The 24,468-nt window shown below is 43.8% G+C and overlaps 1 protein-coding gene across 1 annotated transcript; it reads left to right on the top strand.

Moving 5' to 3' along the window:
* On the top strand, positions 1 to 23,838 carry LOC21391618 (LIMR family protein At5g01460). Its single transcript, XM_024164827.1, has 14 exons — positions 1 to 709; positions 848 to 933; positions 1,846 to 1,958; positions 2,148 to 2,258; positions 2,594 to 2,692; positions 2,787 to 2,909; positions 10,384 to 10,446; positions 10,543 to 10,607; positions 21,985 to 22,094; positions 22,192 to 22,306; positions 22,475 to 22,540; positions 23,023 to 23,133; positions 23,239 to 23,305; positions 23,395 to 23,838. The coding sequence occupies exons 1-14, from the start codon at positions 360 to 362 to the stop codon at positions 23,440 to 23,442; spliced, it is 1,527 nt and encodes a 508-aa protein (XP_024020595.1). The 5' UTR covers positions 1 to 359; the 3' UTR covers positions 23,443 to 23,838.
* Positions 23,839 to 24,468: the final 630 nt, after the last annotated feature.

Genomic DNA, 24,468 nt, shown 5'->3' with positions numbered 1-24,468 from the left:
TAAAAAACAAATCAAATACACCCTCCCTCGAGGCCTCGACAGGCTGTTTCGATGTTCTTCACGGCCAACTTCCGTAATTTACATTAAACCCCAATCCACCTCCTGATAATTTTCGTAATTTCTCTCGCCAATAGACAGTTTCCCTGAGTACAAAAGCGTCATTACATTTCCCACACGTCACTAACCCAAATAACCTCACCGGAAACTTTCCTCTTTTTCTCCCATCGAAAAAAAGAGAAAAAGAAAAAACAAAAAAAAAAACAGATCCACCAAAAATCCTTATTCAAATCGAAAAAGAAAACCCTAATTTTGTTCAATATTTCTTCGATTCGAGTTCGAATCGAAAGCGTTGGAACGCCATGGGCGATTTCAATTTGGCGCTCGTAATCGTCGCCATTGTCGTGTGCGTCATTGTCTTTCTCTTCAACATTTACCTTCTGGTGAATTACCAGCATCCCGACGATGCGAACCAGGCGTATTTCCCCAAATTTATCGTCGTTTTGGGCCTCTCCGTCGCCGCCATCTCCATCCTGATGTTGCCGGCGGACGTCGCCAACCGGCAGGCCTGCCGTCACGCGATATACAACGGCGCGTGCAATCTCACGCTCCCGATGAAGGATCTGTGGCTCGCCGTTTACATCCTCGACGCGGTTCTCGTGTTCTTCGTTATTCCCTTCGCAATGTTCTACTACGAAGGGGACCAGGACAAGTATGGACCTTTGTTTCGTCTATTTTATTTTTTATTTTTTATTTTTTGCTTAATGTTGTTAAAATAGACATGGGAAATGTAATGTGCTTAATTTCTAGGGTTTCGAATCAATGGCTAATGTTTTTTTTTTTTTGGCAGGAGTATTGGAAAAAGGATCAAAAGCGCGTTGCTTTGGGTGGTGACAACCGCCATTGTGTGCGGTCTAGTACTCGGAATCTTATACGGTAAGTTTATTGAAAGTTTTTGGTGTCATTGTATATGTTTTGGGTTTTTCGGTTGTTGAATGATCTTTTCATGAACTGAATATTGAGCTTTTGAGGTGGATTATTTCTAGTATTTATTTGGAATTGCTTTACTAATGGGATTACTCGGATTAGTAATTCATACGCATTTCCGAGCTTAGATGTGAACATTTATGGTTGATCACTAACTAAGACATTGTATAGCTTACTTGGAAATAGATGGAAAATGCCATTGTTTGCCCGCTTGAAATAAATAAGAAATGTGCGTGTGGTTTTGAGGTATCTATTCTTTTTGTATGGTGTTCGTTTTGTCTTCACAATCTTCAAATATGCACCATCTTTCAACATTATTCATTTGCTCCATGTATTGCAAATGTATTTACATTGTTAGACAACAAGTGAACTTTTGGAGCAAGTGAAATTTTAATTGCTTTATCAACTAGTGCTAGCCTAGTTGGTAAGGGTGGGGTGGGTTAAGGGAGTGATCACAGGCTCAAATTCTAGGAAAACTAGCATCATAAACACATAAGTTTTGGGTTGCTCTATGGTTGTCTAACGATGAAGAATTTGTAATATGTCAGTTTTGGTTAGGAAGTGGCTCTTCCTGATGTCTGTTTCTTTAAAAATTTTGTTTGTTTTGTTTTTTTTAATTGGCGGACCCTCCGTTTTCCTGTTTGGAGTTCTTTGTACTTTATGATTTTTATAACAAAGTTTTATTTCTTTAAAAAGTAATTACATTAACAATGCCTCGTAAATGAGGATATTTTTTTTTATTCATTTTGCGTATTCTGCCTAACATTCTTGCTAGGTAATTGCTTGCATATTCTCTTAACTTCTCTTGGTTTTCCTCTTGCTTTTTCTTGTTTGGTCTTTTTGATGGTTTTCTCATATCAGGGCTTATTGGAGAGGTGGATTTCACTGTTAGGCACCTCTCTTCCACCACAACTTCTTTTACTGGTGAATGGAGCTTCTCTAGTGGTCAACAATGTATAGGTGGATCACGTCAGGTTTGAACTTGGACATAGATCATGTTGTTTCAATTTTCCATATGGTATTCCTTTATGTATCTGATACATTTTATGTGGTTATTTGTTGTCATTTGATTTGCTGTTCTTTTAGTTAATGTGTTAACCCTTTTTCTTATTACTGGCTGTTTTTTTTTTCTCCCCTTTTCTCCTCTTTCCTCCTTTCTATAGTGCTCTGCATATACTAGTAATGCTTCATCGGAGAAGACATGGACCATGCGTACGACCTTTCCAGAATATGTTGTTGCTCTTGCTACCATAGTCGGATCTGTTCTTTTCTCTGTAAGTTCTTTCTTGAATATAATATATGTGATAAATTGTTATTGAATGTTTAGTTTGTTTCCTCAAAAAAAAAAAAAAAAATGTTTGGTTTGTAATTTTATAAAATGATAACTTTGAATTCCAAAAGTTAAGGTCCAATACTTAAGTAGATACAGGGACACTGGACATAAATGGTTCTCTCTTTGGCATATTGAAAAGGTGTATTTTTGTATGCAATAAACAATGTGTTACCATCTCTGATCTAATGGAGCAAATTAATTCATTAGATTTTAAATAGATGTACCTTTTGCCTACTTCAAGAAATTTTGCATTCACTTTCCTCCTATACTATACAGATATTTGGAGGGGTTGGTATTGCTTGTCTACCACTGGGGCTCATTTTTTCATTCATTCGGCGTCCGAAGGCTGTTATTACTCGTTCACAGTATATCAAGGTAATTCTTCATTTTCTTTATTGCTATATGCTGATAGCCCGTGCTCGATGTGGTTACTTGTTAATATTTGTCCTTGAATTTTGATGTACTGTAGGAAGCAACCGAACTAGCTAAGAAGGCAAGAGAATTGAAGAAAGCAGCTGATGCGCTCCATCAAGAAGAAAGAAGTGGCTCTAAGGGCAGAAAATGGCGTAAAAATGTGAAGGCTGTAGAGAAGGTATATGACTATCAACTGATTTAACTGTGAAAGTCCATTTCACACGTAGGCATAATGTCATGGACCTTTTCTTCTCGCAAGGCAACCGGGCGGTGTTAGCACTCCCGAGCTATGCTAACAAGCCTAATTCACACAAACTCAACGCTAGCAAAATCAGAGTAAAGGGACAAGAGAAGGAAAACTCGAAAAAGTGAGAAAGTAGCAGAATTTCATTAAGTATCTCAAGAATGCTTTACAAGATCTCTCACTACAAATTTTCTGATGGATGTACAAATGAAGGGAGTACCCCTATTTATCGGCCAAGGCCCCTAGGACGGACAACCCAGATTAAAACACATGGCGCTGATTTAACGATCGCACGCAAAATTGAAGGATAAAACTTATCCATGAAGTACTTCTCCCTTACGTAAACTTAGCCTAGAAGCAATCTTAAGAGCTAAGTAAATATTAAAATATTACAAGCCTAGAGCATTCTAGAGCCCTCCAAAACCTCATGAAATGACAAAAACGCCCATGTCTTCGTGGGAAAACCTCGTAGCTGAGCGGAGGGAAAATCGGGCGTGACATTCTTCCCCACCTAATATCGCAACGCCCTTGTCGCGTTATTCTTGAAGTGCTGGATCTGGTCCTTGAATCGCCAAAGTGCATCCTCAGATTCCCAGCTAGCTTCGGTGCCCCTTCCACTTGATGAAGTACTCGCGATAGCTCGGCATGCCCCTTCGTCAAACCACTCGATCAACAAGCACTTCCTCTACTTCTTTGTCGAAGGAAGTGACTATGGCAATTGGCGCTCTTTAAGAAAACTCCGCGCGAGGGTTCTTCCATGTCTTCATTGTATGGCTTCAACAAACTCACATGGAAAGACTGGATGAATCTTCAACTTCAATGAAAGTTAGAGTTTGTAGGAAACTTTGCCAACTCGCGTGATCACCGGAAATCGCCCCATGTACTTGCGCACTAGGCCCTTGTGCACCTTCCTCAAGGTCTTTGAATCGTTGTGGCAAAAGCTTCACTAAGACAAGATCGCCTTCTTTGAACTCGACGTGCCTCCGCTTCTTGTCCGCCCATTTCTTCATTCGCTTTGCAGCCTTATGGAACGCCGCACGAGCCAACTCCGCTTGCTCATGCCAACTTGGTAAATTGAAATGCTATAGGAATCTTCCCTTCATAACGAGTGGCAAGGGACAAAGGTGTGGTAGGCTACTGCGTCATGATGATCTCAAAGGGACTTCGGTTGGTGGCCTTGCTTTGTTGCAAGTTGTAAGAAAACTATGCCACATCCAAAAGCTTGGCTCAATCCCGTTGGTTGGCACTCACGTAGTGACGCAAGTAAAGCTCTAAGAGGGCGTTGATGCGCTTCGTCTGACCGTCGCTTCGGCAGTCGGTTGGTGCCGCGATGAAAGGTGTATTCTTGCTAAACCCGTCCACCACGACCATGATGCTCCCAAACCTCTCCGACTTCAGCAGCCAAGTGATGAAGTCCATCGAGATGCTCTCCCATCCTGGGCCAATAGTAAGTAGACTTCGAAAGAGCGAGTGTGCGTTGCACACTTGGGTGGCCCGTCCATAAGGAGTCATGACACTCCTTGATCAACTCTTTTCGCAAGTTGCCCCACTTTGGTACATAGATGCGGTTGCCTTTGGTGTAGAGTAAGCCATCGGCTAGCCAAAACTGTCGGGTCTTGCTTCGTTCACGAAGGCAATGATACTTCCTGCGTTCACCAAGGCAATGATACTTTGGGCAAGCGGCTCCTGCTGCAACCCCTCTTTGATCCTCCCAGTAGTGGGCTGCTGACTTGGCTGATGCTTGACAATTCCGCCTTTCGGCTTAGCACGTCGGCGACCGCGTTCACCCTTCCTTGCATATACTCCATGACATAGTCAAACTTGGCTAGGAAGTCTTGCCATTTAGCTTGCTTTGGACTCGGCTTCTTTTGGGTCTAGAAGTAGCTTGTTGCAACGTTGTCGGTCATGATCACGAACTTAGACCCCAGGAGGTAGTGTCGCCACACTCTAAGGCGATGAATGTTGGCAGTCATCTCCTTTTCTTGCACCATGTAGCACCTCTCAGTCTCGTTGAGCTTCCAACTCGGTAGCAATCGGATGCCTATCCTACATAAGAACACCTCCAATGGCAAATTCAAAAGCATCAGTGTGTACCTCGGATGGCTTCGTGTGGTCCGTAGGCTAAGTACGGGCTTCTCGCTGATTGTCTTTTTCAAATCTTCAAAGGCATCTTGACACTTTGGTGTCCATTCCCACGGCTCGTTCTTCTTTAGAAGCTCCGTCAATGGAGTAGCTCTCACCGAATAGCCTTGATAAAGTGGCGATAATAGTTCACCAGCCTGAGAAAGGGTCTCAACTCATGTACCTTCATGGGCGGCTCCCAAGCTTGGAGGGCATGCACCTTGCCATCCTCCATCATCAGCTTCTCATCCTTGATTTTGTGCCCCAAGATCATTACCTCCGACTTGGCTAAGGAACACTTCTCCTTCTTGATGTATAGCTGGTTCTCCCGTAGAATCTTGGACACTTCATGCAAGTGCTCGACATGCTCTTCCAAAGTCTTGCTATACACCACTATGTCGTCCAAGTAGACGACCACGAATCGATCGAGGTATGGATGGAATAGCTTGTTCATCAAAGTACAAAACGTAGCAGGTGCATTGGTCAGTCCATAGGGCATGATTAAGAATTTGTAAGAACCATACCCCGTGACGCATGTGGTCTTGGGTTCATCTCCTCCTGCAATGTGCAGGGTTCATCTCCTCCTGCAATGTGCACTGGTAGTACCCCAAATGAAAATCCAACTTCGAAAAGTAGCGTGCATGACAAGAGATCGACAATCTAAGCAATGGGATGCTTGTTCTTCGCAGTGATTTTGTTGAGGGCCTAATATTCGATGCACATGCGTAACGAACCATCCTTCTTCTAAAATAGGACTGGCGCACCAAATGGGGCTTTAGAGGGTTTGATGAATCTTGCATCGATAGGGGTGATAATTCGTGTCATGTGTCGTGTTCGTGTTGTGTTTTGACATGAACACGACACGACCACTTTACGGGTTTACATGACACGACACGAAATTGACTCGTGAACCCGAAATTGACACGAAAATTATACTTTTCTTTAGTTTTTTTACATATTAAAAATAATTTAAAACCCATAACACTCTAAAATACAATAACATCCGTCAAAATTAAGCAAATAATGGTATAAGATTTTTTGTATAACATCATGATATCACAAGTTCATAATAAAATTTAAAATATGTAATGAAAAATATATATATTTTTTAGTTTTTTACGAGTTTCGTGTTGTTTTCAAGTTAGGCAGGTCCAACCCGAAATTGACATGTGTTTTTCGTGTCAATTTTAGGTCGACCTAATTCTGACCCAAACTTTTTTTTTCCTCAATCCTAATCCACGAAATTCGTGTCGTTTTTTAGTTTTGTTGTCTTTTCGTGACTCATATTGCTGGTCCCATGCATCGAGCAACTCTTTCAACTGCCTCTTAAGCTCCTCTAACTCTGGCAGTGCTATATGGTAGGCACTCATGGCTGGTGGCTTCGTGCCTGACTCCAACTTAATATGATGGTCTACTCCCTTTCTCAGTGGCAATCGCCTTGGCAACTCTGAGGGTGCAACGTCCTTGAACTCCTAAAGTACGGCTGCGACCTCTTTTGGCTCGACCATGTTGGGCTTTACCTCCCCGTCATCGTACTCGCTAAGGATAGCGAAGTTGCTTTCTTTGTCCCTTCTTACGCCCTTTTTGAACTGCAACGTTGCAAGCACCTTTGTCTCTTGCTTCGTGGACCTAGCCGTCGGTACCACACAAGCCGTGTTGCCATCCATAATGCACATGTTGTTGGTGAATGGCACTTGGATTGCCTTGACGCGATCAAGGAACTCCAATCCTAGGACAACCTTGAAGTCGTCCATCGGAACCATTGAGAAATCAACATGGCCAGACCATGCACCAAGGTTGGCCTTGACCCCTCGAGCTACACGATGAATGGGTCGTGCTGCTGAGTTAACCGCCTTGATGGAGCCCCCTCCACCTGTTGCCTTAAGACCTAACTTGCTCACTTCATCAACAGAGACAAAATTGTGAGACACACCTGTGTCGAGCGTGGCCTTTGTGGCCTTCCCATTGATGGCCACGTCCACATAGAGCAACCCCTTGGCTTCCGTTTTTGGGGTGGACTGGATAACATTGAGCAGCTGCAAAGAACTCATGTGTGCGCCGTTGTCGCCTCCATTGGTGCCTTTCTCCTCTCAATGCTTTGCTAGGAGCGAATTAAGGGCTTGTCGCTGTAGGCATTCTCGAACCCAATGGTTGCCATCACAAATGAAGCACTTGTTCGATGGCTGCCTGCCTGAGCCCTGATTGTCCTTCTGCTTTCCCTCTTCTTTGCCTTTCCATGAGGACGAGTCCTTGTTCTTTGATGGGTTGGACTCTTGGTTGCCCTCCTTGCATTGGCCCCTATCTCCCCCACCTTTGGCTTGGCCACTCTTCTTATCCTTTGGCTTGTTGGTGGACTCTTTCTGACCAGTGTAATTGATAAGGCTCTCAGCTACGGCACTCCACGTCGCCTCAGCTCGGTCTTGGCCTATTGTTGAAGTCCATCCATAAAGTTGAAGAGTGAGTCTTTGTCGGACAGGTCTGGGATCTCAAGCACTTAGTTGGTGAAATCTTTGATGGAGTCACAGATGCTCCCTGACTGCTTCAACCTTTGTAAGCGAGCTCTCACCTCTTCCTCGGCATGCTCGGGATAGAATTGTCGTTTAAGCTCCCTTTTAAAGTCATAAAAAGTAGAGATGGTGCACAGACCTTTCTCGATGTCTCCACGCCTTCTCCTCCACCATAGCACGACGGTGTCGGTGAGATACAAAGCTGCAGTGTGAATCTTGGAGGCCTCCTCCGTGATGCTGACAGCTCTGTAGTATCGCTCTAGCCCCCACAAGAAGTTGTCTACTTCTTTTGCGCTCTGTGATCCCGCGAAGGTCTTTGGCTTCGGCACATCGACCTTCCTAGCCTCGACTGTGGTGCTTGACCCAACGGACATGGCGCTTGCAAAGTGCAACGTCACCCTGCAAGTCCTCCAACCGGGCTATGGTGCTGTTGAGCTCGTATTGGAATACTTCACACACCTTGGAAAGCTCCCCCATGAGCTGGTCATGCATCTTCCCCATCTCCGCTCACAAGGTCTCTTCTAGTTGGACCATCACGGCCTTCATTGCAGTGTGGATCTCGGCATCTTCCGCCTCAAGGCCTTAGACTTGCTGGTAAAGGTCGTTCATCTGGGCACCTGTGCCACCCACGCTTTCCTCCACGCAGGGCATATGTGAATCAAAGCTATAAATGAGATCTTTGGATCTACTTCGTAGTCTTGGAGTCGTAGGGTCGACCGTTTCCTCATGACCTCGTTGTTCCTGCGTGATCTCCATCTCTGACGAGCCAACAACATTCTTGTTGTTTTTCACCATCATGTCAATCCGGCTCTGATACCACTTGTCAAAGACCTTTTCTTCTCACATGGCGACCGTGCTGCGTTAGCACTCCTGAGCTATGCTAACAAGCCTAATTCACACAAACGCAAGGCTAGCAAAATCAAAGTAAAGCGACAAGAGAAGGAACTCGAGAAAGTGAGAAAGTAGTAGAATTTCATTAAGGCCTCGTTCATTTCACCAATTCAAATTTTCAATTCCAATTTTGCTACATTTAAAAGCTTTCACAAGAAGTCACATCTAACTTTTTCTACTATAGTGAAAAGCTCTCACATAAAATTACATCTCAACTTGAATCTGCGAATTGAACGAGGCCTAAGTATCTTAAGAATGCTTTACAAGAGCTCTTACTACAAATTTTCTAAGGGATATACAAATGAAGCCTCTCAGACGGACGACCCGGATCAAAACACATGGCGCTGATCTAACGGTTGCGTGCAAAAACTAAGGGTGCGTTTGGAACTCGTTTCAAAATGATTTTGTTTTCTGTATGAAAATGGAAATGAAAACGTTTTCATTTTCATTTTAGAATTATTATTGAAAATGCGTTTGGTAGTTTTAGTTTGAGATTGTTTTCAAAATGAGAAAAAATTGAAACTCTGTTTGGAGCAACAAACTTTCCATGCACGCGCTTAAAGAGAAGAGACCCTTGCACGTGCTCACACGACTGAGATTTGGTGTGGTCAGTTATGTGCACGTGTAAGTCTAGGCCCCAAGAGCTTAGTCCAGGTGTTAATGTCTCTGTCTCTCTCACTCTACTACCCTCTCTCTCTCTCTCCTTCTCTCTCTCTCTCTCTCTCTCTCTCTCTCTCTCTCTATCTCCTCCATGTTTTTAGCTTTTATTTGTTCATTCATCACTTCACTGTATCACTCCAAATCCTACCAAATTGACAAATGAACTACCAGGTGCGATTTTCCCAGCTTTTACATATCCTCCATCGCAGCGTCCCGCGTCGTTGTGATGCGGTAAAAGAGTTAAATAGAGTCGGTGGCTATTGATTGCTTGCGCAACGGATAACTCCCACGAGCTAGTCCGACAGCTCGTCTCTAACCTCGAGTCCTGTTCGATTGAGGACCAGAAGCAAGCGGCCATGGAGATCAGACTCCTTGCGAAGAACAAATCCGAGAATAGGCTCAAGATCGCCAAGATCAACAACACCAGAATCTCGAGTTGACGCTTGGTGGCGGACGTCGACGGGAATTTCGACAACGCCAGAATCTCGGCAACACCAGGAAAACGGGAATTTCAGGGAACGAGGAGTAGGTTGGCTGACACTTGGTGGCGGATGTCGACGGACGGTGGTCGATTGTGATGACAGACGAGAGAGAGAGATGAAAACGGAAATGAAAAAAGGAAAACGATAAAAAACCGTTTTCAAAAAACAATGGAAATAAGAGAAACAGAAAGACCATTTCCAATCTCATTTTCAATTCCATTAATGCACCAAACGCGGTTTGGGAATCAATTCCATTTTCGGTGCCTCGATTTTCATGAAAAACGGTTTCAAAACCGATTCCAAACAGGGGCTAAAGGGTAAAACTTATCCATGAAGTACTTATCCCTTAAGTAAACTTAGCCTAGAAGCAGCCAGAAGAGCTAAGTAGATATTACAAGCCTAGAGCATTATGGAGCCCTCCAGAACCTCGTGAAATGACAAAAATGCCCATGTCTTTGTGGGAAAACCTCGTAGCGGAGCGAAGGGAAAATCGGGCGTGACAATAAGCTTTCTTCCATGCAGTATGCACCGTAATATGATGTAAGACCATAATGTACGATGTGTCATTCATTTGAAAGAACAATGCTTCATATTGTGTGCGATACCAGCACTTATTGCTACGTCACTTGGATAAATGTGTCTTAACAATGGTTTTATACATGGGGTTGTAAATTGGTCGCTGTAACATCTTGAAAAGATAGGCTATGCGGTCGTTGGAAGTCACATTATGCTTGCTTAATTTAACAGGAATTGCTTCAGTTGGAAGAAGACGTGAAGCTTCTGGAAGAGATGTACCCACAGGGAGAGAAGGTAATGCGGGAAAACACATGGTTGTATACCTCTTTTTCTGCTTAACAATTATTTTTATACTTTTATAACTTTGCTGATTTATTTGGTTGAATTCAGGCCGAGACTACTTGGGCTTTGACTGTTCTTGGTTACTTGGCGAAACTTGTTTTGGGAATCTTGGGGTGAGTGCTGCTATATCTATTCACTGCACAAGGCTTTAACATAATTTTGGCAGGTTTATCTGCAGTTATTCTGAATAGCTGTTAGTTCACCTGTTACATTTTCCAGTTTTACTTTCCTATTTCTTATGGCAGTGAGGATACCTTATCCTCTTATACCTGCAATTGATTTTCATCAATAAAGGTGTTTTCCTTATAAAAAAAGCTTTTCTTATCTTTTAGGTATTTCTTGCACGCAGGGTTTAGAGTTATATCATTTTGAGAGCATTTGGTTAGCTTATAGATGAAAAAAAAGGTTTTGCACTGAAAAATAATTGGAAAGTAATAAAAAAAACACTCGATGAGCTTCTTTGACTTTTGCTTTGTCACATGGAGGTTCCTAGCATGATAAATAAGTTATTATTGAAAGGACGTCACATCTCATTTTATGTTTGTATAGAACTATTCTAGAGATTTCATTTGATGTTGGTATGATATTTCAGTTTTGAAATTTGTCTACTATGACCTCCGGGAGATGTTACAACTTTGAAAGTTATTTATATATTTTTTAATAAGAAACGACTTTATTAATGATAAGAGGGGACAAGGAGTCCAACAGAACCAGAAATACAAAACTGATAGACTGAAGCAAGAAAGAAAAGTTAAACTGAACAGCCCTAATTACTGAAAAACCAAGTCCCATCCCCTTTAACAGATCTGCAAAAGAAAACCCAGAAAAGCCTTTAGTTTGATAAAGCCATAAGGCTACCCAGGACATTAATTTATCCCACACTACTTTACTATCCTCCTCAGTGTCTTCAAACATTCTGTAGTTCCTTTCTAGCCACAATGACCAAGTAACGGCTAATACAACAACATTCCAAAGATTCCTGCAAAGTCTGTTTCTCCCAATTAATAAATTACCATTGAAAAACCAAATTCCCGTAGCACTTGGTTCCAAATATTCAGGGAAAAGGGGCAATGAAGGAAGATATGATCCAGCGACTCGCCAACTTCCTTGCAAAGAACACACCAGCTAGGAGAAAGACAGAGACATGGTTTCCTCCCTTGCATCAAGTCCTGATTATTCAGTTTACTTAACACAAGTAGCCTGTTAAACACTCTTGACTTTAGAGGAACTAAGGATTTCCAAATGAAATGAGAAAACTGAAATGGAGGGAATGATTGGTGATCTTTCAGGAACGGGAAAAAAAGATATACAAGAAAACAGGCCCGAACTCTCTAAATCCCACTCCCACCTATCAGAGTTAAGACCGCTCAATCTTACCCCCTCTAAATAACCCAATAATTCCGTGAACTCTTCCAGTTCTCTTTCACTAGGATCCCTACGTAGATGAAAATTCCATGACGAATTATTATCAACATCACATGAATGAAAGGAAATAATTGATTCATTTTGGACACTGGAAATTCTATATAGTCCCGGAAATTGATTAGAAAAGGAAGGCCCTCCAACCCAAACGTCCTCCGAAAATCTCACTCTACTCCCATCCCCTACCTACAAACTAACATTGGCAGAAAACTCAACTTTTACTTCTTGAATTGCCTTCCAAGGGCATCTAAATGTCACTCTATTGCTGACCCCTGACCACCAACCACCGAATGTGCTTCCATATAAAAGCGTTTCACTCTCCCTTGGAAATCTCCACAACCATTTAGCGAGCAGTGCTTTATTTCGAAAAACTAAATTACCTATCCCCAGACCACCTTTATCTTGAGGCTTGCAAACTTCCTCCCAAGCAATAAGGTGATCAGAATTTGACTTCTCGTTGCCTTCCCAAAAAAAATCCCTCATAAGTTTTTCAATGGATCCCGCTATTCCCTTGGGAATTCTAAACAATGATAAGAAATAAATTGGTAGGGATTATGATAGAATCCTGGCCTTAACACTAGAATTTACTGTTATGAATGGAAGAAGAACCTCTGAGTGGTATTTTTATTAAACTAATCACCGGAATACAAAAATGAGCTTGACTTGAAGCTCAACAATACAAACAGAAATGGAAATTACAGTAATACAAAAGGGATAGAGAGGGATTTTCGAGGAATCCCACAACCTCCTAACAACCAGCTTAAGCCAAAAATGATGCCCCTCTCATAGCAATCATTCCTCCCTTCAAATACCTCATCGATTCTCTAACTAACTTCCCACGTCAGCTTCCCCTCCCTCAGCCAGACCCGAATTCCCAGATGGGCCTGTCTTGACACCTAAACCCCTTTCCTCCGTTCCATTTGGGCTTGAGTCTCCCACCAGTCCACCCTTGGTCCTCTTGGTGTAGACCTTCCTCACCGGGGGCCTGACAATACTCCCCCCTTCGAAGACAACCTTGTCCCCAAGGTTGTAATGAGGAAATTGAGCCTGAAACACCTCCAAAAGCTCCCAGGTGGCCTCCCAATCCGGCAGGTCCTTCCATTGAACCAGCACTTCAGCGACTCGTTTCCCACCAACAGAAGTCCATCTGCCACGAAGGACCTCGGAAGGCTCGACCTGCAACTCCATCTCATCCGAGAGCTGCAGGGGAAGTGGTTGGTGCTGGAGTGCATCCCCCTTGAAAGGTTTCAGCTGGGAGACATGGAAAACAGAATGAATCCGTGCGTCCTCAGGAAGCTTGAGACGATAGGCCACTTCTCCGATCTTCTCCAAAACTTCAAATGGTCCATAAAATCATGGAGCCAACTTTTCGTTGGGTCGACGGGCCAGGGACTTGAGGCGATAGGGGCAGAGTTTGAGCAGAACACGGTCACCGGCCGAAAAGGAAAGATCCCGACGGTGACTATCTGCGAACTTCTTCATGCACTGCTGTGCAAGCACGAGATTGCCCCTAAGAATATCGAGGAACTCATTCCTTTGCTGCAACTGGAGGTTGACATCTTCCACTGCCGAAGGGGAGTCCTGGAAGCGGTGAACAGTGGGAGGATCGTGGCCATACAACACCTGAAAGGGGGAATGCCGCGTGGACGCATTATAGTTGGTGTTGAACCAGAATTCTGCCCATGGTAAGTAGTGGAGCCACAAGCGAGGTTGATCACTTGCGAAACAGCGGAGGTACACTTCCAAACACCTGTTCACAACCTCGGTTTGGCCGTCAGATTCAGGGTGGTACGTCGAATTGCGGTACAGCTTGGTTCCCTGCATACGACATAACTCGCGCCAAAAGAAGCTCATGAAGAGGGGGTCTCGATCGGTGATGATGGAGCCGGACTACTTCACGAACAAACAATTCAGCCACTTTCTTGGCTGTGAACGGGTGAGAGTGGCAGGAAATGAGCGTACTTAGCCAGCCGGTCCACAACCACCAAAATCGTATCAATTCCTTGCGACCGTGGCAACCCCCCTATGAAGTCCATGGAGATATCTTCCCACACCCTCTCCGGTACCGGCAGCGATTGGAGCAATCCTGCGGGGGTCATGGCCTCATACTTCGAATGTTGGCAAATGGAACATTGAGCAACATACTGACGTATATCTTCCTTCATTCCCCGCCAGAACAAGTTATGCGCCACTCGTTTATAAGTGCGCAGAAAACCGGAATGACCCCCTAACGCCGAGTCATGAAATTCGTGCAACATGCGTTGTATCCACGGAGATTGCCTAGGAAGGACTACTCTACCTTGGTAACACAGACTCTACCTTGGTAACACAACAAGTCTTGATGCAGGGACCAACCCGCGGCCAACTCCTCGCCTTTAGCGAGTTTTTGTAACAAAGCAGCGCATTCGTCGTCTTGCCGTTGTTCCCGCCTAATCTCAGCCCAATTAACTAGCTACGGAATGGAGATGGCCGCTAACTCCACCGTTGTGTCTGCCCCTTGTCTAGAAAGTGCGTCAGCCACACGATTCGACGCCCCTTGCTTGTATTCTAGCTCGAAGTCATACCCGAAGAGCTTAATAACCCAGCGGAGGTGCTCCGGAGGTAACAGTCGCTGGTCCATGAGGAACCGGAGGCTCTGCTGGTCGGTGCGTACCACAAAGTGCCCGCCAAGGAGGTAATGGCGCCACTTTTGGACAGCCAACACGACCGCCATAAGTTCCCGTTCATAGACAGACCGGAGCCTAGAAGTGTCTGAGAGCGCCTTGCTGAAAAATGCAATTGGCCTACCCCCCTGCATTAACACTGCCCTAATTCCCGAGCCAGAAGCATCTGTTTCTACCACAAACTGCTTGGAGAAATCCGGTATAGCAAGGACTGGGAGAGTAGTCATAGCCAGCTTCAGCGCTTCAAAGGCAGCCCCTGCCTTTGGGGTCCACCGGAATTCGCCCCGTTTGAGCAAGTCGGTCATGGGCTTTGCCAGCCATCCAAAATTCTGAACGAAACGCCGGTAATAACCAGCAAATCCTAGGAATCCCCTAACTCCCCGTACGTTCTTGGGTGTGGGCCAAGATAGAATGGCCTCCACCTTGGCTGGATCAGCGGCCACCCTTGCTGCCGAGATCACGTGCCCCAAGTACTCCAATTGTTGCTGTCCAAAAACGCATTTCTTCCGGTTTGCGAATAGCTGCTCCTTCCTCAGAACGCCCAAGACTACCACGAGGTGTTATTCGTGTTCTTTGTGTTCTTCCCATGTTCGACTATAAATTAAAATATCGTCGAAAAATACTAAAACGAATTGGCGCAAATAGGGTTGAAATACCTTGTTCATAACGCCTGAAACGTCGCTGGAGCGTTGGTCAAGCCAAACGGCATGACCAAGAATTCATAGTGGCCTTCGTGCGTCCGGAATGCCGTCTTCTCCACGTCGAATTCCTTGATTCGTATTTGATGGTAACCTACCCGCAGATCTAACTTCGAAAACACAGCGGCCCCGTGCAACTCGTCCAACAGTTCGTCGATGACCGGAATCGGAAATTTGTCTGGCACGGTAAGCTGATTGAGGGCGCGATAATCGACACAGAAGCGCCAGCTTCCATCCTTCTTTTTGACCAGTAATACTGGGCTGGAGAAGGGGCTGTTGCTCGGCCTAATGATCCCTGAAGCCAACATTTCTGACACCAATTTCTCAATCTCATTTTTTTTGCACTTGGGGGTATCGGTAAGGCTTGATATTGGGTGGTTCAGCCCTGGCCTTGAGGATAATCTGGTGATCTCGGGCGCGACTTGGCGGTAGTCCTTCCGGTGTCGCAAACACGTCTGAAAACTGAGCTAAAACCCATTGGACGTTGGCGGGTTCCAGCATGTCCTGCCCACCCTCTTCCTTGCCCTCAAGAACACAGATTTCAAGCAAAGTCCCCATCACCTCACCCTGGAATTTTTGAGTGAGGGCACGAAAACTCACTGGTTCCCATCGTAGTGTAGGATCCCCCTTCAAGCAAATCCACCCCTCAGCTGCCCTGAATTTCAAGGTGAATTCCCACCAATTAGCCCTAATTTTCCCCAATGTCCGCAGCCAGGAAACGCCAAGCACCACTTCGGCACAGCCTAATTTGAAAGGTACGAAATCCCCACACAGCCGATAGCCCTGGATTTCTAGTTCCACCCCCTTACACAACCCCTTCTGCCTGAAACAAGTTTCGCTCTCTACCTAGATGCCATAACTACCCGTGGTAGACAAGGGAATTCGCATCTCCTGCACGACCCTCACTGAGAGAAAATTGTGCGAGGCCCCGCTGTCGATTAAGATAAGTACCTCGCGGTCTCCGAGGGTCCCCTTCAGTTTCATAGTATCGGAAGGGGCAATCCCCATTAGCGCGTTGAGGGAAAGTCCAGCCATGCCCCCTATCTCCTCGGCCGGAGCTTCCTCTGTCTCCTCCGTGGCTTCTTCATCTTCTCCGACTCCATCCGACACCAAAAGCACCTGTAACTGCCGGTTCTTACACCGGTGACCAGGGCTGAACTTCTCATCGCACCGGTAGCAGAGCCCCTTGGCTCGTCGGCGCTGGTACTCCTCATCCGTCATCTGTTTGAACCCAGCCCCTCCCTCAGACAGCCCTGACTGCGGCGAAGACCAAAGACGAGACCGTGGAGATGAGTTAGACTCCTTACCTGGAGTGGACTGAAGGAAGCTTCCAGATTGACCTAGTTGCGTATTGGGCCGCTCGCTTGGGCCCATCTCCCTTCCCAAGCCCTCAGTTCGCCATCCTCGGCCCGGTTTACCTCTCCTCAACTGGTCGACTGCTTCGTTCCTCTCTTCAATTTGCTGGGCCAAATCCATAACTTCTTGTAAGTTAATGGGCCTCAGTAATTTGACCTCAGCCCGCACGTCTTCTCGGAGGCTGTTAAGGAAAGCTCCCCGGCAAATGGGTTCCGGTATTCCTCTCATTGATGCTGCTAAAGCCTCAAAACGGTCGCGAAATTCCGCCACCGTGCCTTCTTGTCGCAGAGCCATCAAACGCTCCGTTGGGTCACCATCCTTTGTGCGGCTGAAACGGTGGAGGATTGCCGCCTTCAAATCTCGCCATTCGGTGAAGGGGTGCTACGAGTCCAGCCACTGGAACCAACCGAGGGCCCTTCCCTCCATGCATATCGACGCTGCCATCACCCTTTCCTCCCCCTCAACGCCGTTAATGGCGAAGTAGCGCTCCGCCCGGAACACCCACCCATAGGGGTCGTCCCCTTGGAAGATCGGCAGTTCCAGGCGTCTTCCTCGGTGCTCCTGCCATCCACTGCCCTGGTCCGGAGACTCGTTCTGCCTTCCCCGTTCCCTGTCAAGCCCCACCTCCCGACGCGGTGGGGCTGGAACCTGAGTCTCAAGGTGGCGTCCCAACAGTGTTTCCAAGCGGTGGAGGGCCCCTTGCACATCTCCTATCTGAGTTCCCAGAACGTGAAGATCTTCCTGCAGCTGAGGTACGTGGTCCACCATAGCTCCCATCAATTGAACCGTCTCCTTGATGGACTCGAGACCTCTTTCTAAGCTAGAAACTCGCTCGGTTGTGCTCGCCGTGGGAGTGTGCTACGCCATGGATCGCCGGCTCTGATACCAAATTGATAGAATCCTGGCCTTAACACTAGAATTTACTGTTATGAATGGAAGAAGAACCTCTGAGTGGTATTTTTATTAAACTAATCACCGGAATACAGAAATGAGCTTGACTTGAAGCTCAACAATACAAACGGAAATGGAAACCAGCTTAAGCCAAAAATGATGCCCCCCTCACAGCACTCCTTCCTCCCTTCAAATACCTCACCGATTCTCTAACTAACTTCCCACGTCAGCTTCCCCTCCCTCAGCCAGACTCGAATTCCGAGATGGGCCTGTCTTGACACCCAAACCCCTTTCCTCCGTTCCATTTGGGCCTGAGTCTCCCACCAGTCCACCCTTGGTCCTCCTGGTGTAGACCTTCCTCACCGGGGGCCTGACAGATTACAAAACCGATCTTATGAGAGTCAATCTTCCCCCGCGAGACAGAAAAGCTTTTTTCCAACCTTCAAGCCTCTTTGTCACTTTCAAAACTACCGGTTCCCAAAAGGATGAATTACAACGGATTCCCACCAAGCAGGAGACCAAGGTATTTGATTGTTCAAGAGCCAACCGCACAGCCAAAACTTAAGACTTCCTCTTCTTCAATATTAATACCTAATATGACACTTTTTCCCAAATTTATTGTAAAACCAGAAACTAGACAGAAAACATCAAGAACGGTCATAAGTGAGCATTAGTTTTCTTCCCCATTTTCCAAAAAGAAAAGGGTGTCATCGGCAAATTGCAAATGGGATGCCTTAAGACCTGCTCTAACCACTTCCAAACTCCGAATTACTTCAAGATTTACGACTTTATCCACTAATCTTCCTAGTGTGTCTGCCACCAAAGTGAACAAAAAAGGAGACAATGGGTCCCCTTGTCTCAAACCTCTCGATCCTTTAAATTTTCTCCTTGGCCTACTATTTATCATCACGGAGAAGGATACCAAGGACAAGCAACCTCGAATCCATTTCCTCCACTTCTCACCGAATCCCTTCCTCTCCAAAACAAAATCCAGAAATTCCCACTCAACATGGTCGTGAGCTTTTTTGAAGTGAATCTTAAAAACAACACCTTGCTTCCCGCGAGCACGATAATCTTCTAACACTTCATTCACAATGAGAGCAATATCAAGAATTTGTCTATCTGCTACAAAAGCACCTTGCGCCTCTGAGATTGTTCTTTCCAGAACATCTTTCAAACGGGAAGCTAATACCTTTGAAATTATCTTGTACAAACTAGTGACAAGGCTGATTGGCTTAAAGTCACTAATTTTGCACGAGTTAAGCTTTTTAGGTATTGGAGCTATATATGTCTCATTAGTGATACTGTTTACCACCCTATTTGAATGGAATTCCGCCAGCACCTCCATAAGCTCACCTTTTACCATCTCCTAGCAAGATTGAAAGAAAGCAAAGGAAAAATCCATCCGGCCCCGGCGATTTGTTCCCATCGCATCCCATAACAACTCTCCTAACTTCTTCCTCTTCAAATGGTTTCTCCAACTCTAACGCTTCTTCCACTGATATTGGACACCATTCCAACCTTCTATTCCTTTCCAACACCCTCCTGAAGCAGTATAAAGATTTTTAAAGAGCGAAATAATTTCCTCCACTATTGGGTCTTCCCCTTCAATTAGCGTGCCATCCACCAATTCTAGCTTCGTAATTGTGTTACTTGCTCTTTGAGCATTCATTAACTTATGGAACAGTTGGTGTTTGCATCTTCCACCTTAGCCCAAGTGAACTTCGATTTCATCTTTGCTGTCCTTTTCTCTTTCAACAGCAAACCATTCAGCTCCTTTTTTATCTTTACACTTTCCTCCATTAGATCATTTGACCAATACTGCCCTCTGTCTCGTCAATTTCCATGATCCTCTTGCACAACTTTGTCTTCTCTAGTCTTAAATCCCCAAAAACCTCCAAATTTCAGCTCTTCAAATGGGGTCTAATGTTTTTTAATTTTCTCATAAACTTGTAGCCGGCCCACCCATGTGTTTGCTCTTCCCTCCACCACCCAGAAAAATAATCTTTGAACTGCCGATGTTCCAACCACATATTCTCAAATCTAAATGGCGTAGAACCCCAAGAAGGCGGGTTGGTTGACAATATTATTGGGCAATGATCCGATACACTCCTTACCGCCACTTCCTGCCTGATATACTCAAACAAATTACCAAAATTAGCCGAAAAGAGATATCTATCCAATCGGCAACAAATCGGAATTTCCTTGAAATTAGATCAAGTGTACGATGCATTGGAAAGCGGAGGGTCAATCAGCTCCATTTCATTTATCAATTCGTCCAACATCCTCATACTTCGCATGAATGTAGGACTATTCGCTTTTTCATCAATACTTCTCACCACATTAAAATCCCCTCCCAAACACCAATTGTCTCCACAGATCTCCTGCAAACCTGCAAGCTCATCCCAAAATGAAAATCTACGTGAAGCATTGTTTGGCCCATAGATACCAGAAAACCACCAATCCTCTAATCCCTCCATCCGAATGTGAATTGATACAGAGAATTTGCTGATCAGACTTTCCAAAACGGTCACTTTTCGAACATCCCACACTATTAAAATACCTCTGGATCTGCCCACTGATGGGAGAAAAACCCACTCCTTAAATCTCGACTTCCAAATACTTCCTATAAATTTCCTATCCACTGCCTCCGTTTTAACCTCTTGTAGAACTACTATGTCAGGATTCTCCTTGCAGATTACCTCCTTAATGCTCCCTCTTTTCAAATAGGAGCAACTCCCCCTAACTTTCCAAGTCATTATCTTCATTTACCAACATTTGTTCCCCTCTTCATCTCTGACTTTTCGTAATTAACAAAGTCGAGTTTTGTGATTCCCTATTTCCCCCTTTCTTTTTTACTGTGTTACTCCTTATGTCTCCTTTCCTGCCTTGTTCATTTGGCACTAACCTAAGTTGCATTTTCTCCACCAACTCCAGAACATCTCCCCACTCAATGGTCCTACCATTCACCTCCACTAGCCCTTCTCTAGGCTGCCCATTTATGCTTTCCTTCTCACTGCCACCACCCTGAAACTCTTTAGAATGCCTAGCCTCTGAATGATGTTCCACACCTCTCACCCTAGCTTCCGTACTACCCTCACCACCCATCCCCAGAATAGGAGTAGAAGAATGAGAATTAAACATGATGGATTTAGGAGGACTCAAAATTTGAATGGGTGTGACACAAACAGCCTCTCGGTTCATGCTAAAGTCATGGTTAACCAGACTTACCTGAGTGGTGTTTGCCGAATTCTCATTATTGTCATTTAGGAGTAGCCTTATTTCTTCTATCCCCACCAAGCTATCTCTGTCCTTGTCGCTTTGAGGCTCGCCTTCTGACCATGCATCCTTATCATCTCCCGAACTGTTGCTATCCTCAAGCGATGATTCCGGCAGCCCGAAATTGTTTCCCACGTTGTCCATAACATCTTCATCCGACTCAATCATTCCCACCGTCTCTTCGCAAGTCGCTACCATCTTTGACTTCGGCATCCATATTTTCCGTCTATCGCCCTTTGCATAGAAGCTGCGGAAAATGTTAGGTCTTGTCTCTTTAGCCTTTGGACCTGTTAAGCCCTCTCCATCAACCTGTCGTTGATGCTTTCCTTTGTGAAGAACGAGTTGTATGATTCCCTCGAACAATTTTTCCTATAGAAAATTCGTTGGCCCTTTTAGGGTTTACTTTAGAAAAGCGACATCCATCTCGGCCCTTTCCTTGGAGCAGTGAACCTTTTGCCAAAGTCGGTTCTGAATTTGCTCTGCGTAAATAACTGGGCTTCTTGTTGAAGAATGACCTTGATTGATCCGCTTCTTGAATCTCTGATCTGCCTTGTGTACATACGCTTAATCCTCTCGAGACTCTTTTTTGGTCCACCTCTTTTTGTTGTATTACTAAATTTTTGCCCAGCCCATGAAATTCCAGTCCAAAAATGCTTTGATCCCGAAATTCAGGCTACGCTGAAACAATGGAGCATCTACTCTTACTGCAAATATGCACAAATTGAGGCAAGAGATAGTTGGATCCGCATTGAAGGTTTGCCACTGAATCTATGGAATTACCATACTCTGAAGGTGATTGCAGTAAGAGTAGATGGTGTTTTGGAATGGCTTTTAAGCATTTGACAGAGTTTGCATCTGTATTCCATTGGATGACATTAAATTATTTGCACTAATAGTACTAGAGACTTAACCCGTTAAAATTCCAGCATTACAGCTTTGAAAGTTATAGAGTATAATTTTCAAGTACAAGAGCAGGATGGTGTTTTGGAATGGCTTTTAAGCATTTGACAGAGTTTGCATCTGTATTCCATTGGATGACATTAAATTGTCATGTCAGAAAAATTGTGAAAATTAGTTATGCAGTGCCATAATTTTTGTTTCCTTATATCTTGTAGTTATCAGAGAATTTGATGAGTTTTCTTGTTTGATTTATCTCAACAATTCGCATCATGTGTTGTCAGGTTGATTGTTTCTATAGCTTGGGTTGCTCATATCGTCATATATTTGTTGATTGACCCTCCTCTTTCTGCTTTCCTGAATGAGGTTTTCATCAAGCTGGATGATATTTGGGGTATTTCATCATACTTATTATGACATTTTTTCCCCTTTCATATTGCCTGTTTAGTGAGTTACGACTATAATTTTGACATCTCATACTTTTCAACCAGGTCTTTTGGGAACTGTTGCGTTTGCATTCTTCTGCTTCTACCTTCTGTTGGCTGTCATTGCCGGAGCAATGATGCTTGGCCTGAGATTAGTTTTTATTACAATCCATCCCATGAAGTAATTTGATTTTCAGTTTTATCTTCCTTTTTTTTTCCCTCCTTTCTCGATACATCTTAATTATCACCATAGTTTGATTAGGTGTCTTTGCTTATTTAATCTTGCTTATTTGTTATTAAAGTTTTTCCTAGTATTTTCTAACATTGTTTGATACTGTTTTCTTTCCAGGTGGGGAGCCACTCTTATGAACTCATTTTTATTTAATGTGGCACTTATTCTCCTATGCTCCATCAGGTTAGCATCTTTTGCTCTCTTTTCATTTTCATTAAATTTATTACCAGCATATTTGTCCTAGCTTGCTAATATTTTGATTTTTGACAGACTTGCCATTTTCAAAAGTTTTCACTGCTTTTCCCTTTTAATTATTATCTTTTGAGTCAGTCTATGCTGTAGTGCAAATTAATAATATGCGAGGTAAAACTTAGGTTCTGTATTGCCAGCCCTTTCTAGCTAAGCGGTACTGTCACCACTTAAAACGAAAAGAGAGAAGTATTGGCTTCATGATGCTGACCAATTTTAGTGCTTTATACACAAACGTATTCCTGCTTGCTCACATATACAGTTGTATGTACTATGTTGTGGATGAAGCTAGAGGTTATAAGTGGGATGAGATTTATTGAATTGTGTAGTGGTTGCAGGCCATTGTTATTCTGTCATTACATGCGTAGATCCAAACCTTTATTGAAAGTGTGGTTTCTTATCTTGTCTTATATCAGTGTGATCCAGTTCTGCTCCACAGCATTTGCTTACTATGCTCAAGCAACTGCAGCACAGGAAATATTTGGTCACACTTTACAGTCACTTCGTGGGATTAAATATCTGTACAAGTGAGTACTATACTTTGAAGTTCGATGCTTTATAGTTTATTCTGACCAGGCTTGTGCGCCGTATAATTTGGTTGGACATTTTTTTTATTTATAAATTCATCACAGGTACAACGTATTCCAAATCGCATTTATTGTTCTTGCGGGATTGACCTTTGTGTATTATGCTGCCTTTGTAAGTATCTAACGTACCTTTTTTTGTCTATAGTTGTGTGCGTGTTGATTCCCATCTGAACCTAATGGCATTGGTTATACGAAATGCAGGGATGGAGAAGAAAAAAGCCTAGTGGCAGATTCCAACTTTCCTCCTAAGCTATGTTTTTCATAGAAAATCTCACTCGTATGGTGGATCTATCGGAATTCTCAGCTTTAACATGTTTGGACTCTGGAGTGATCAATGTTGTCAGATGTGCATCGCCTAGTTTTGTTCTTTGTTGAAAGATTTGGAGTGGCGTATCATCTGATTTGAATTGGGTTACGGCAGTGGGAATGGCATTTGATACCATTATTGATTTATGTTTTCCTCTTGTATCTATTATTTTATATTTTTTGTTTGATTTGTGCTAAACATTGACTTGGTCATGTAATCTAGATGTCTTTGCACACATCCAAACTGGTTTTTTTTTTTTTTTTTTTTTTTTTTTTTTTTTTTTTTTTTTTTGAAAATATTCATGTAATATAGCCATTGAGAACAAATAGTTGTACGAGTATTAGTTTCATTTATTTGCGAAGAGTGACTATCATCTATACCTTGCGGAGCTTGACAGATTTGACGAATCAGTTTTTTTTTTTTTCATTTTCTTTTGTTGTTACTGAAAGGAAAATGATTCTCTTTCTGGGTACTGCTTGTAGTAGGACTCTTAGTTTAAAGGGCATCGCCTTGTGGATATTTTCTGTTTTGACCCTTGATGTGGGATTTCACACGAGAACATTATCTTTCCCAAGAGCCTCTACAACCCCCGTTTCTAACGCCACTTGCAATTAGAAGCTCAGAATTGATATTTTAACTGACTTTAACACCTTGTTTGGTAGGACGTAAAAGAAAGAGGGAGAGGCTTGTTTGGTTGGAGGGAAAAATAGGAGGGACAAGGGTGAAGGGATTATGAAGGATTTTGGTATCTATACTTATTTGGTAAGAGAGAGAAGAGGAGGGAGTGGATTGGGTGATCCTTCAAAGTATAATTTAATTTCTCAATGGAGAGATTGGAGGGAATTCATCTCCTCTACTTTTCTCACTTTTATGCTTTCTATCTAAACCTTTTTATTTATTTATTTATTTTTATTGAAAAAGGATTCAACTATTTACTTTCTTTTCCCCAGACATAGCTTAAGTTTCCT

This window comes from Morus notabilis, unplaced genomic scaffold (genome assembly GCF_000414095.1).
Source record: "Morus notabilis unplaced genomic scaffold, ASM41409v2 Scaffold1499, whole genome shotgun sequence".
Classification (NCBI taxonomy): Eukaryota; Viridiplantae; Streptophyta; class Magnoliopsida; order Rosales; family Moraceae; genus Morus; species Morus notabilis.
Note: the sequence above shows the minus strand (reverse complement) of the source record. Positions and strands in the feature narration are given on the sequence as shown.